Raw genomic sequence first — 14,485 nt, 5'->3', positions numbered from 1 at the left:
TTACTTCGATATAAAGGTGGCTTTATATCGATATCTGTACTCTTAATATCGATATCTGTACTCCTCCCCGATGAGGGGAGTAACGCTGAAATTGGTATTGCAATTTCGAATTAGGGTTAGTGTGGCCGCAAATCGAAGGTATTGGCCTCCGGGAGCTATCCCACAGTGCACCATTGTGACCGCTCTGGCCCGCAATCTGAACTCGGATGCACTGGCCAGGTAGACAGGAAAAGCCCTGAGAACTTTTGAATTTCATTTCCTGTTTGCCCAACGTGGAGAGCACAGGTGACCAAGCAGAGCTCATCAGCACAGGTAACCATGCAGTCTGAGAATCGAAAAAGAGCACCAGCATGGACCATATGGGAGGTATTGGATCTGATCGCTATATGGGGAGAGGATTCCGTGCTAGCTGAACTACGTTCCAAAAGACGAAATGCCAAAACTTTTGAAAAAATCTCCAAGGGCATGATGGAGAGAGGCCACAATAGGGACTCACTACAGTGCTGCGTGAAAGTTAAGGAGCTCAGCCAAGCCTACCAGAAAACCAAAGAAGCAAACGGAAGGTCCGGGGCAGACCCGCAGACATGCCGCTTCTACGCTGAGCTGCATGCAATTCTCGGGGGAGCCGCCACCACTACCCCACCTCTGATTGTGGATTCCGAGGCAGGGGTAATCTCAGCCATGCCTGAGGATTCTGTGGATGGGGAAGAGGAGGAGGAGGAGGAGGACGAGCTCGCAGAGAGCACACAGCACTCCATTCTCTCCAACAGCCAGGATCTTTTTCTCAGCCTGACTGAAGTACCCTCCCAACCCTCCCAAGGCATTATCCCAGACCTTGAAGCCATGGAAGGGACCTCTGGTGAATGTACCTTTGTAAATAAAAAACATGGTTTAAAAGCAAGCGTTTTTTAATTATTAATTTGTCCTGAGGACTTGGGATGCATTCGCGGCCAGCTACTGGAAAAGTCTGTTAACGTGTCTGGGGATGGAATTGAAATCCTCCAGGGACATCTCCATGAAACTCTCCTGGAGGTACTCCAAAAGCCTTTCCACAAGGTTTCTGGGCAATGCAGCCTTATTCCTTCCTCCATGGTAGGACACTTGACCACACCATGTTAGTAGCAAGTAATCTTTGTCATTGCATGACAAAGCCTGGCAGAGTATGGTCCCGGTGTTTGCTGGCATTCAAGCAACATCCGTTCTTTATCTCGCTGTGTTATCCTCAGGAGAATGATATCGTTCATGGTAACCTGGTTGAAATACAGGAATGTAATTAAGGGGACAGAGGTGGCTGTTCCTACTGGGCTGTTTGCCTGTGGCTGAAAAGAAATCCTTCCCTGCAGTTAGCCAAGCGGGGGGAGGGGGGAAGAGGGGGATGATTGGTTCTGAGCTTTTTGCGTTTGGCTGGCAGGGATCTTCCCTGATACCAGCCACACAGTGGGGGAAGGGGTAAAGCGATCATCCCAGAGAACTGGATCAGGAGGGGGGGAGGTAGTTTGGTTTCTGCTGCTGTACGTTAACAGGAAAACCGCAGCACTCAATGGGCTTTGCTTGATATGTGGGAAAGCAGGGCGCTGCTTTTCTGAACGCTACAGAAGCCGAAAGACAATGGCTTACCGTGGCCGCATGCAAGCCGAATCCTGTTGCCCGGACCTGCATCTGTGCTCTCTAACACCAAAGCCATAGGCACTCAATATTAAGATGTAAAATGTGACCTTGTACCGAAATCATATGTACTATGTAATGTGAATAGTGTTGTTCACTGTGAAAGAGTATAAGCATTGTTCTGTAAAATGTATCTTTTTAAATACTTCTCTCCCTTTTTTCCCTCCCTCCTGCAGCTGCAAATTTTTCAAGCCTCCCTCCTCTGTTCCAAAGGCTATCTCAGATAAGGAGGCGAAAAAAAAGGACGAGAGACTAAATGTTCTCTGAAATCATGGAATCGACCCGCAATGAAAGAGCTCATCTGAATGAGTGGAAGGACACGGTTTCAAAGTACAGGAAAGAGGCCAGTGAACGTGAGGACAGGAGGGACCAATGTGAGGACATGAGGGACCAACGTGAGGAAAGAAGGGACCAACGTGAGGAGAGGAGAGACGCTCAAGATGGATCACAGACTGCTGCTGCAGCCCCTGTATAACCACCCTCCCCCCTCACCATGTTCCATAGCCTCCTCACCCAGACATGTAAGAACACGGGGGCGGGGGGAGGCTCCATGCACTCTCCCGCTCCACCCCAGTGGACAGCCCAACCAAAAGGATGTCATTACTTTGAACTTTTTTAGTGGCCTTTTCCTTCCCTCCTATCCTCCTCCCAAACCCCACCCGGGCTACCTTGTCACTTCTCTTCCTCTTTTTATAATCAATTAATAAAGAATAAATGATTTTTAAACCATAGTGACTTTATTTCCTTTGAAAGCAAGCTGTGATCGAAGGGGGAGAGTGGGTTGCTTACAGAGAATGAGTCAAGGGGGCGGGTTTTCATCAAGGAGAAACAAACAGAACTTTCACACCGTAGCCTGGCCAGTCATGAAACTGGTTTTCAAAGCTTCTCTGATGTGCAGCGCTTCCTGGTGTGCTCTTCTAATCGCCCTGGTGTCTGGCTGTGCATAAACAGCAGCCAGGCGATTTGCCTCAGCCTCCCACCCTGCCATAAAGGTCTCCCCCTTACTCTCACAGAGATTGTGGAGCACACAGCAAGCAGGAATAACAATGGGAATATTGGTTTGGCAGAGGTCTGAACAAGTCAGTAACGTGCACCAGCGTCCCTTTAACATCCAAATGCACATTCTACCACCATTCTGCACTTGCTCAGCCTGTAGTTGAAAGCTCCTGACTACTTCCAGGCTGCCTGTGTATGGCTTCATGAGCCATGGCATTAACGGGTAGGCTGGGTCCCCAAGGATAACTATAGTCATTTCAACATCCCCAACGGTTATTTTCTGGTCTGGGAAGTAAATCCCTTGCTGCAGCCGTTTAAACGGAGTAGTGTTCCTGAAGACGCGAGCGTCATGAACCCTTCCCGGCCAGCCCACGTTGATGTTGGTGAAACGTCCCTTGTGATCCACCAGTGCTTGCAGCACCATTGAAAAGTACCCCTTGCGGTTTATATACTGGCTGCCCTGGTGCTCCAGTGCCAAGATAGGGATATGGGTTCCATCTATTGCCCCACCACAGTTAGGGGATCCCATCGCAGTAAAGCCATCCACTATGACCTGCACATTTCCCAGAGTCACTACTTTTGGTAGCAGCAGCTCAGTGATTGCTTTGGCTACTTGCATCACAGCAGCCCCCACAGTAGATTTGCCCACTCCAAGTTGATTCCCGACTGACCGTTAGCTGTCTGGCGTTGCAAGCTTCCACAGGGCTATCGTCACTCGCTTCTCAACTGTGAGGGCTGTTCTCATCTTGGTATTCTGGCGCGTCAGGGCAGGGGAAAGCAAGTCACAAAATTCCATGAAAGTGCCCTTACGCATGCGAAAGTTTCACAGCCACTGGGAATCATCCCAGACCTGCAACACTATGCGGTCCCAGCAGTCTGTGCTTGTTTCCCGGGCCCAGAATTGGCGTTCCACGGCTAGAACCTGCCCCATTAACAACTTGATCTCCAAAGCGCTGGGGCCCGTGGTTTGAGAGAATTCTGTGTCCATGTCCATGTCCTCATCACTCTCGTCACCACGCTGCAGTCGCCGCCTCCTCCTCGCCTGGTTTTTCTGGTCCTGGTTCAGCATAAAGTGCACAAGAATGCGCGAGGTGTTTACAATGTTCATGACTGCTGTCTTGAGCTGAGCGGGCTCCATGCTTGACGTGGTATGGCGTCCTCAGTGCAGTGTTCACCCAGGAAAAAAGGTGCGAAACGGTTGTCTGCCGTTGCTTTCATGGAGGGAGGGGTGAGGCTGTATTCAGAACCACCAGCGACAATGTTTTTTGCCCCATCAGGCATTGGGATTTCAACCCAGAATTCCAATGGGCAGGGGAGGCTGCGGAAACTATGGGATAGCTACGGGATAGCTACCCACAGTGCAACGCTCCAGAAGTCGACGCTAGCCTCAGTACATGGATGCACACCGCCGAATTAATGTGCTTAGTGTGGCCACGTGCACTCAATTTTATACAATCTGTTTCCAAAAATCTGTTTCTGTAAAATCGGAATAATCCCGTAGTGTAGACATACCCATAGTCTCCACTATACCAGAAACACATACGCGTATCACTGCCACTCTCTCATTCCTCTCTTTTATCGGATAACATTTTCCTGGAGTGCAATGGAAAAGATGGGAAAACATATAATAAGGACTTTGCCAGTTTTACAAAATATCATTCACCACCTCACATCCCAGATCCTGACATCTACAGAGGCCAAGGGGCACTTTATTTACTGTGTACGGATATGAGGAGGTCAATCACCAGCTCACCAAACTGACAATAAGTAAAATATTTCTAGATGCAACAACCACTCTGATAAATCAGACCTCCTTCTCATAAGTCTTGGTGTTCATCTCGCTATTGGTGGGCAGCGCACATAGAGATAAGAAACTTTGCTCCACCAAGGACAGTAGAATTTTTCTCTGGTGTTCTTGACAGTTATAAAGAAACTCTATCAGACATTAACTGTCATGAACAGAACTGGTCTATTATCCATGTAAGGAGCAGAGGTACTCTGAGACCTCAATGAATCACTGTGGTAGATACTGTGTTCTCTCTGGTACCCATTCCCTAAATTGAATGGGGTAGATACCTTAAAAAAACTAATTCTCTGCATTCACCAGTTTTGGGAGCGGAGAATATACAATTGGAGTTAGATCTCGGCCAATAGATGAGATTGGGTGAGAAACGGAAGATACACTTGGAATTCCTGGATCGGGATCATAGGTACTAGATCATTGCAGCATGTCTGTGTATAAGATTAGAATTCCTAGTAGGCTCCAATAAGAATTGGATTTGTGTTTCTATGACACCAGTTGTTTTTCATTATGACCATCTTGATCTTCTGTTAGCATTCTTCTGAGATGAGCTCTTGTGCCTCACAGAAGGATGAATACTCTCTGTACAAATCCCTGATCAGAAAAATTGGCCAGGAAGAGATAAATGAATTTCCTTCTTTCTTGAAGCTAATATTATTGTTACCATGATCCTGGAGAGGGACCCTAGGAGCATATGTAAGATCAAATAGTCAGAGCTGGGAAAAGAAAAAAGCTGCCATCCATCTGCAAAACATAAGAATTCTCTGAGCATGGTAAAACGGAAATACTTTGCAGACAAGACTCCATTATGAATTTATTTAGATGTTTCAGACAGCTCTGTTTATCCCCCAATTCTATAAGGCTAGAAATAGGATGGAGAGTGGGTTGCAGTGGTCCATTCTGAAGTAGATGATGGATGATCCAATTCTGGTTGTGGACTTTCCATTTATTAATTTACTGACACTGGGAATGTGACAAAGCTGTTAGAATGAACCTAATCAGGTAGGATGAGGTAGAAAGGAATACAGATGATATGGCAAGTTAAAGCAGTCCATGAAGTGAAACAGGAGAGAATACTTCTTTGCAAGTGATAGCTAGAACAAGTGCAGGGTTAGTAGCTTCCCTTTATTGCCTCTGGGCTATTTGCTCATCTCCTAACCAGCCCTGTTTGGATCAAATTTGGGATCAAAAGGGCTACCTATAGTTTTGATAAAATGAGGTCACTGGACATTGACCGGAAGAGGTACCCTATGGAGCTGTGAAAGAATTTCAGGAACAGTCAGCCTCACCTCAGTCTCTGGAAAAATCATGGAGCAGGTCCTCAAGGAATTAATTCTGAAGCACTTAGTGGAGAGGAAAGTGATCAGGAACAGTCATCATAGATTCACCAAGGGCAAGCCATGCCTGACTAACCTAGTTACCTTCTATGAGGAGATAACTGACTCTGTGGATGAGAGGAAAGTAGTGGATGTGTTATTTCTTGACTTTAGCAAAGCTTTTGAGACGGTCTCCCACAGTATTCTTGCCGGCAAGTTAAAGAAGTATGGGCTGGATGAATGGACTATAAGGTGGATAGAAAGCTGGCTAGATCGTCGGGCTCAATGGGTAGTGATCAATGGCTCCATGTCTAGTTGGCAGCCGGTTTCAAGAGGAGTGCCCCAAGGGTCGGTCCTGGGGCCGGTTTTGTTCAATATCTTCATTAATGATCTGGAGGATGGCGTGGACTGCACTCTCAGCAAGTTTCTAGATGACACTAAACTGGGAGGAGTGGTAGATACGCTGGAAGGTAGGGATAGGATACAGAGGGACCTAGACAAATTAGAGGATTGAGCCAAAAGAAACCTGATGAGGTTCAACAAGGACAAGTGCAGAGTCCTGCACTTAGGACGGAAGAATCCCATGCACTGCTGCAGACTAGGGACCGAATGGCTAGGTAGCAGTTCTGCAGAAAAGGACCTAGGGGTCACAGTGGACGAGAAGCTGGATATGAGTCAACAGCGTGCTCTTGTTGCCAAGAAGGCGAATGGCATTTTGGGCTGTATAAGTAGGGGCATTGCCAGCAGACTGAGGAACGTGATCGTTCCCCTTTATTCAACATTGGTGAGGCCTCATCTGGAGTACTGTGTCCAGTTTTGGGCCCCACACTATAAGAAGGATGTGGAAAAATTGGAAAGAGTCCAGCAGAGGGCAACAAAAATGATTAGGGGTCTGAAGCACATGACTTATGAGGAGAGGCTGAGGGAACTGGGATTGTTTAGTCTCCAGAAGAGAAGAATGAGGGGGGATTTGATAGCAGCCTTCAACTACCTGAAGGGGGGTTCCAAAGAGGATGGAGCTCAGCTGTTCTCAGTGGTGGCAGATGACAGAACAAGGAGCAATGGTCTCAAGTTGCAGTGGGGGAAGTCCAGGTTGGATATTAGGAAACACTATTTCACTAGGAGGGTGGTGAAGCACTGGAATGCGTTACCTAGGGAGGTGGTGGAGTCTCCTTCCTTGGAGGTTTTTAAGGCCCGGCTTGACAAAGCCCTGGCTGGGATGATTTAGTTGGGAATTGGTCCTGCTTTGAGCAGGGGGTTGGACTAGATGACCTCTTGAAGTCCCTTCCCACCCTGATATTCTATGATTCTACAGTGTCAGGACCGCAAGTCAATTTTTCTGATAACTATTAATAGCCTCAACTTTCCATAAAGTTTCCCACTATCACTAAGATAGCTGGGAATTGATCTGATCCCAAGGACTAAAGCTCTACATACCTGCATGAAAACAGATTTTAATCCCACTTTTTATTTTTATTTCCAAGAAGAAGCCCTTAGACCATGCAATTTTTAGGTTGAGAGAACCATGTATAATGGGATGTTCACTCCACAAAGATGGAGAAATGGTTAATGTGGGCCCAAGAGGCCAATTAACCACCTACATGCACCTGGCGGGTGGGCCAGGCAAAATTAAAGAGGAGTCCCAGCTGGGAGAGGAGGCAGGTGGTTTCTATGAAGGGAAGAAGCCCAGAGTAGAAGTGGGGTGCAGGAAAAGAAGAGAAGAACTATAAGAGTACAGTAGTGGTGGCAGAACACAGGCTGGAGTTTACCCCCTGATCCCAATGGAGAGGGAAGCAGGGGTGAAGGAGTCTCTTTAAGTGGGCCTGAGAGCAGGGCTGCCTGGGGAGCAAGTGGGGGGGCAAGTGGGGCAATTTGCCCCAGGCCCCGGAGGGGACCCAACAAGAATATAGTATTCTATAGTATTGCAACTTTTTTTTATGGAAGGGGCCCCCAAAATTGCTTTGCCTCAGGCCCCCTGAATCCTCTGGGCGGCGCTGCCTGAGAGAAGGCCAACTAACAAGCAGAAGGGTTCAGTGGGTACGCTGCAGTTGAGGATCCAGACTAGGAGTAAGACTCCAGGAGTTAACCCCTGAAAGCCAGTGTTCTGTTCTGCTTCTTGCCCAGTTCAGGCAACCACTCCAAATCTTCTTTGCTCTTTTCCTGCCAGGAGTGGGGTGGGGTGACACCATCTTGACTGGGCTGTCAGGGAAACTGAATTCTGTTTACAGAGCTCATGAGGGTGAGACTCTTGAGGGAGCAGGAGACTCTTGAGGGAGCAGGAGACACAGACCCTTCCTTTTTCCTCTGGCCTTTCTTGGCCAAGCCTTCTGCCTGAAGCCTCCAGGGGCACCAGAAGCTACAAATGCCTCAGAAGGAGAAGGAAAGCTGAGGGGACAATCTCTGCAAAAAAAACCAAACAATCAAATGCAGCCCTGGGATATTGCTGGAAATAAGACACATTATTGTGCCATATCGTTAGTCTAAAAATCTAAAATAAAGCTTAGATTTCTCCTCAGAAAAGCACTGCAGCAGGAAGGCCTGGCTGAGCTGTCAGCTGTTGTGGAGGCAGAAAAAAATGAAGGGAACCTTCAGGAGGCATTCCCATGCTACATGTGACTGAGGTCTGGATTTGCCCCTAAGCTGCAAGCAGGCTGAAGTATCCAGAGTAATGGATCTCTAGACATTAGCACAAAGAAGAATTGAAGTTAAATTGCAAGAGAAGTTATATCACACAGCCTTAACTTTTAAAAAGTTAATGAAATTAATGTCTAGAATTAGATGGAGTGTAGGATGTAAATTAAAAGGGAAAAGGAGAGGAATACAAATATGTCACTGGAAGCCTGGTGTTCATATCCCCCACAGTACCTGAAGTGGTCTGAAAAAGTTGCATGTGGGGGGTCTATCATCATCACCACCACCACATGTGCCCGTCCATCTGCTCAGCAATTAATTCTGTCCCTCAATCTCCAAACTGATCTTGTCCCCACCAGTCCCCCCTCAGTTCCGCTCTCAATCTGTTCCCCACATCAGCTCTGCCTCCCCAGCAGCTCCTGGGGTTCTTCACTATCTCTCCCAGGCCTAGGGGGAGTAGCTGCAGTTTGGGGTCCACCCAGGCTGTGTGTTGCAGGGAGCAGGGGAGGGAGCAAACAAGAGCTGTCCCATTGCTCAGAGAAGGAGAGCAGGAAGGAGGGAGCAGAGCCAGCTTGAGCTGCTGGGTTGTTTCTGTTCCCTCCTCCTCCCTACCTTCCAGTGAGAATGGTGTCAGCTGCTGAGGGGAGGACACAGAGTTCTGACTGCTTCCTGCAGCAGCCATGATCAACTGTGCTTTTCTAGGAGGAAGGCTAATAGGGAAAGAAGCCAATCAGAGCGGATTTTGCCCTAAGCAATAGTAAAACTGTGCACTCCACAGCGACCCAATGAACTTTTTAGAAATTAAATTTCCTGGGTTTGCAGCCCATTGCACTTCAAGCACTTCCTATCTTCTAACCACCCAAACAGAGTAGGAAGAGAATATTTTGTTACCTTGAATGTCATCATTGAAAGTGCAGTATTTGTTACGATACTTATTCAGGAGGCGGAATGCATTGGCATTAGCAAAATCCTCAAACTGAATAAGGCAATTCATGCCATACCTACAAATACAAAGGAAATGTAAATTTAAAAATAGGAAACAATCCAATATTGCACATATAAAATTGTTAGTCCTTGAAATCAGATTTTGGATAAGAGTATAATAAAAACTATACATAAAGTCATGAGCTTCTGCCCTATATTGTATTATTGTACTCATACACTTTACTTGGAAGAAAGATTTTGGACTATTCACACACCTTACTGGATTATAAATTAACTAACTGTACAGGAAAAAAGGCCTAGGTTGCAGACATTTCTATAGAAACCTTTACGGAATGTGTACCAGTAGTCAAGTAAAGGGAAAAAAATAGGACTCAGAAGAAAAAATATATTCTAATGCCATTATGCAAATCAATAGGATGCCCACAGAATATTCTCAGGTTTTCAAAGAGAAATGAGCAGATATTGAGGGAATTTAGACACAAGTGACAAAATTATTAGAAACAAAAAAATAACTACAGAAGCATTCGCTATGGCTCAATAGTTAAAGTTGAGTTTAATTTTATACTTAAAGCAGGGTTTTAACCTCTTTGGTATGTATGAAAAAGCAGCATATCTTATCCAAAGTTGCAGTATCTATTGTTTGAGTGTACAATGAATTTACAGTAAATTAACAAGTAAACAGTTAATTAGTTCATGTTAAAATTAATTAAAAATGCATCATTTCAGGAATTTTAACATCTCTTTCAGTCTTTTCTTTCTTGTGATTGATCTTAAGAATGGAATGACACAGAATCTTCAAGAGTACCATATAGTTAAAATTAATTGAAATCTTCTGCATAGGTTACATTTGGAGAAATTAGGATGTAATTAAACTAAATTATTAATGATTGCTGTAGCTACTTGATATGATTATATAGGGCAGTTCAACAGCTCAGGTAATTCTAAAATAGGGCCAGTGTAACATCAGAGGTAACCTGACCAATTACGATGCCAATTCTATAGCTGTAAGGAATCAATATAAGGGAGACTGGACAGGTATCAAGATGGTAGATTACTTGGCTCAACTCTCACTGTTCTCTAAAGGTTCTGTGCTTGCAAGCCAGCTTAAGCAGTAGTGTTTGCAAGGCTCTTAATAGCATTCATGCCTTGATTCCATTGTGCACCAAAGCAGCACTGCCAGGGAGCACAGCGGGAGCCTTTTAAAAGTACTAATCTATCTTTTTGCATAGCATCAATCTCTATAATTTCCCTCTACTCCAACAAATCAATTGAATATTAAGGGCCAGATTCACCAGTGTATGTTAGCTGTTTTGTTCTTGTCTGGTATACTGATGAATTTGTCCTTAAACGTTTTTTTTTTTTTAAGCGATTTTAACATTGATTCAATGTATCTTCAAATCATTAGAAATACTGCATGGTAGCATTCTCTTTGCATTTCTTGTTTAGTGATCATGTGTGATATTTGTAATAATTTTTTAAAACCAAGGAAATTCCCAGACAAAACCAAACCAAAACAAGAACAAAATAAAACAACCCCCCCACACACACATTAAGACGCAATTAAGGCTGAGAGTACAATCAATAACTTAAGTGTAAAAAAAAACCACCATGGGGATAGGGAAACACCAAGAGCTACAAACGTAGGAATTTCAGACTTAAGGCTAACACTAACTCCACCCCCCCACCATTTTAAAAGTATGGAAATGCACAGCTAAGACACTTAAACAACCTTAACTCTATCTATAACAACAAGAGGGGAAACATTTAAAAAAATCTGTCTTTAAAATCATTTTAATCTAATTTGCGATAACACACACTATAATGCCTTAATCATAATCATATGATTATCAAATGGTATCAGTACCATGCCACTATCTACACTGAACAACAGGAAGGCAAAATCTCAGATCCCCTGTTCAAAAGCACATACCCCAACTGCCTGAGCTAAAGGAGAGTCTTCTTTAGCTGTTAGCAGTATAGACCCAAGATATACAGTCAAGCAGTTCTGATTCCATACAGAAGAGGGAAGTGGTACACATACACACTAGCCCAGTGGTCCCCAACGTGGTGCCTGCGGGCGCCATGGCACCCGCTGGGGCATTTACGTGTGCCTGCCTAGTGCCCAGCAGGGGAGAGAAGCTGTGGCCCCGCACCTGATGGGGACAGAGAACTCAGGCTGCGGGCGCGGTGTTCTCTGTTCCCAGCAGGTGCGGGGCCCACCTAGTGCCCAGCAGGGGAGAGAAGCCGCGGCCCCGCGCCTGCCTGGGACAGAGAACTCCAGGGCTGCAGGCGCCTGCGTTCTCGGTCCCTGGCAGGCGCAGGGCCGCGGCTTAAGCTGGAGAGAAGCTGCGGCCCTGCGCCTGCCGGGGACAGAGAACTCCGGGGCTGCGGGCGCCAGTGTTCTCGGTCCCCGGAAGGCGCAGGACCTGCCTAGTGCCCAGCAGGGGAGAGAAGCCAGGGCCCGCGTCTGCTGGGGACAGAGTACTCCGGGGCGGTGGGCGCCGGTGTTCTCTGTCCTCGCAACTTCTCTCTTCTCTCTGGATTCATATATTATGTAACATTAAATATGATATTTTTCGTATTATTTAATGTACAAATACAAAATAAGCCTTGAAAAATTGTTGGCGCCCGCCATACTCTTCTGAAAACATGAATGTGCTACTGGCCACAAAAAGGTTGGGGAACCACTTCACTAGCCTGTTCATTACAATATTTAACTCTTGACTAAGGTGTATGTGCAATTTTCCTTCAAAACTCAGGTGTATTAGGCAAACTAAATTGAGCAAAACTGTAAGATAAAAAACAAAAGCAAAGAATTGTTGTAACCATATTTATCTCTATAGAAAACATATATTTACAGCCATATTACAATTAGCCAGAGCAGAAAGGACTCCATTGACAATAATCCCTGCTGAACATACATCTTCAGATTTTATGGGAAATGCTGGAGCTATTTGGAACATTAATTAGAGGCCAATGCTTAAAAGGAAAATCTGTTGGTCAGTAATTTGGTACAGTAAATCATGACTGAATCCTAACAACCACTTCACTATCACCAAGATGGCCTAATGGTTGGATGAGATCAGCTGTTGGATGAAGAACAGCTGGTTGATGCTGAACCAGAAAGACAGAGGTAATGCTGGTGAACAGAGGAAAGTACTTTGAAGAACTTGTAGTCATGGTGCAGCATCCATTAGTTGAAGATACACAACCACAACTGGTCAATTCAGTCAGTAGTCCAGTAGTACTCTTGGATTTCTTGCTGATGCTGAACTCTCACATAACAAATCTGCAAACAACACTTTTTACCATCTCTGCTTGGCTAGGAAATGCCATCCCATCCTGGCAGATGAAGACCTGGCTTCAGTTGTTCATGCCTTCATCATCTCTCTGCTGGATTACGGCAATGCAATATACCTTGGCATGAAGGCTTCAGCACTTAGGAAACTCCAACTAGTTCAGAACTGTCTTCCTTAGCAACAAAGGCTACTGCAAACATATCAAATCTGTCCTCTGCTCTCTACAATGGCTTCCCATAGAATCAAGTTCAAAGTCTCAGTCCTTATCTTTAATGCGCTGCATGGCCTGGGCCCGGGATATCTAAAGATCGTCTAAAGCTTTTGGATGAAGACCATGGTTGACAATTGCGTTCCTCTGGCAAAATGAAACTCTCAAGAATAAGAGTAAAGCTTGTCTGTACCGGAGACATAATTTTTTTGGGGGGTGGTCAAACTGTACGAAGAATTTGCCAGAAATGAAGGACCATCACAAACCTCACCATCTTCTGCTCCAAATGCAAGATGTATGTATTTAACCTTGCCTTTGCTTACATAAACACGCAGCAACAGGTATATTTATATATTTTTTAAAAACCACACCTTATCAAAACAAGATATTCCACACTGTACATGGTTCTTTGTCTAGGGATAAGATGAGAACACAAACATGTGATAGATGTGTAGTCACGTTGATTAATGCACTACTGGAAAGCACTCAGATACTTCATGATGAGCACAGTACAAAAATGTATATATACACCTCTACCCCGATATAATGCGACCCGATATAACACGAATTCTGATATAACACGGTAAAGCAGTGCTCCTGGGGGGCGGGGCTGCGCACTCCGGCGGATCAAAGCAAGTTCGATATAACGTGGTTTCATCTATAACGCGGTAAGATTTTTTGGCTCCCGAGGACAGCATTGTATCGAGGTAGAGGTGTATATATAATAGAATAGAGTCCTCTTCAATGGAAGAGCCACGGCAAGGCATTCAGTATATCTATAGAACCTCAAAAATGAAGTTTTCACTGTAGAGTGGTTTCTGATTGATTGCATGTTAATTTTTTCAACTTTTTTTTAGCATTGTCAATGAATTATGGTCACCCAGGAATCTGACTGGTACAGACTTCATTTATTCTAACAAGTGATATAATCAGTGAAGAGACTTTAGATGCAATGTACTTTATACCAGGAAGATCAGACTAAGACTTTAGTTAGAATAATTTACCATTACCATTGACATCAAAATATTTTTTATATGCTAACAAACATCCATGTTAATATTTTTCTCTACTCATATGTTTGTTTTAAAATAGTCATGCAACAATGGTTCTGTAGTTAACACACTGGGATTGGCTGCGTCCTAAACCTTACTCTGCCACTAACACCTCGTATAACCTTTGTAAGCTACTGCATCCTCACTCGTAAAACAGAGATTAAATCCATTAATGTTTATGAGGTGCTTGAACAACATGGTGATGTAGGCCATTGAATATCCTACAATCAAATGATAACTAAGTATGTTATTAAAAATTAGAGATGGGCCAAAGCTGCATGACTCAGATCCAGATCCAAAACTTCCCCAAATGTCAGTGTTACTCAGATCCAGGCTTTTGGCTCAGGCCCTTATAAAGTTGCGTGATAGTCATGAAACTTAGATATACATGCAAACTTCCCCAAAGGTGGAGGTCCTCAGAGTCAGGATTTAGGTTTGAATTAAAAATTTGAAAAAAATCAAATATATTGTAAATTTTGACAAGTCCTTTGGCAAGCCTTTAGTGATTTCTTCGATGTTTGAAATTCCATGAGAGTCTGGAATAAAAAATAAACTAATGAATTGCTCAGAGA

At 44.7% G+C, this 14,485-nt stretch overlaps 1 protein-coding gene across 1 annotated transcript in view; it reads right to left on the bottom strand.

Annotated features, from left to right (window-relative positions):
• The window catches only part of ME1 (malic enzyme 1), a 335,701-nt gene that overhangs the window by 56,629 nt on the left and 264,587 nt on the right, over positions 1 to 14,485 (bottom strand). Inside the window, exon 7 of the mRNA XM_054021851.1 lies at positions 9,301 to 9,410. Coding sequence (XP_053877826.1) covers positions 9,301 to 9,410 — 110 coding nt within the window. The remainder of the gene's footprint in view (positions 1 to 9,300; positions 9,411 to 14,485) is intronic.

The sequence above is a fragment of the Malaclemys terrapin genome, chromosome 3 (assembly GCF_027887155.1).
Source record: "Malaclemys terrapin pileata isolate rMalTer1 chromosome 3, rMalTer1.hap1, whole genome shotgun sequence".
In the NCBI taxonomy this organism is placed as follows: Eukaryota; Metazoa; Chordata; order Testudines; family Emydidae; genus Malaclemys; species Malaclemys terrapin.
This window is presented reverse-complemented; position numbering and strand designations above follow the sequence as displayed.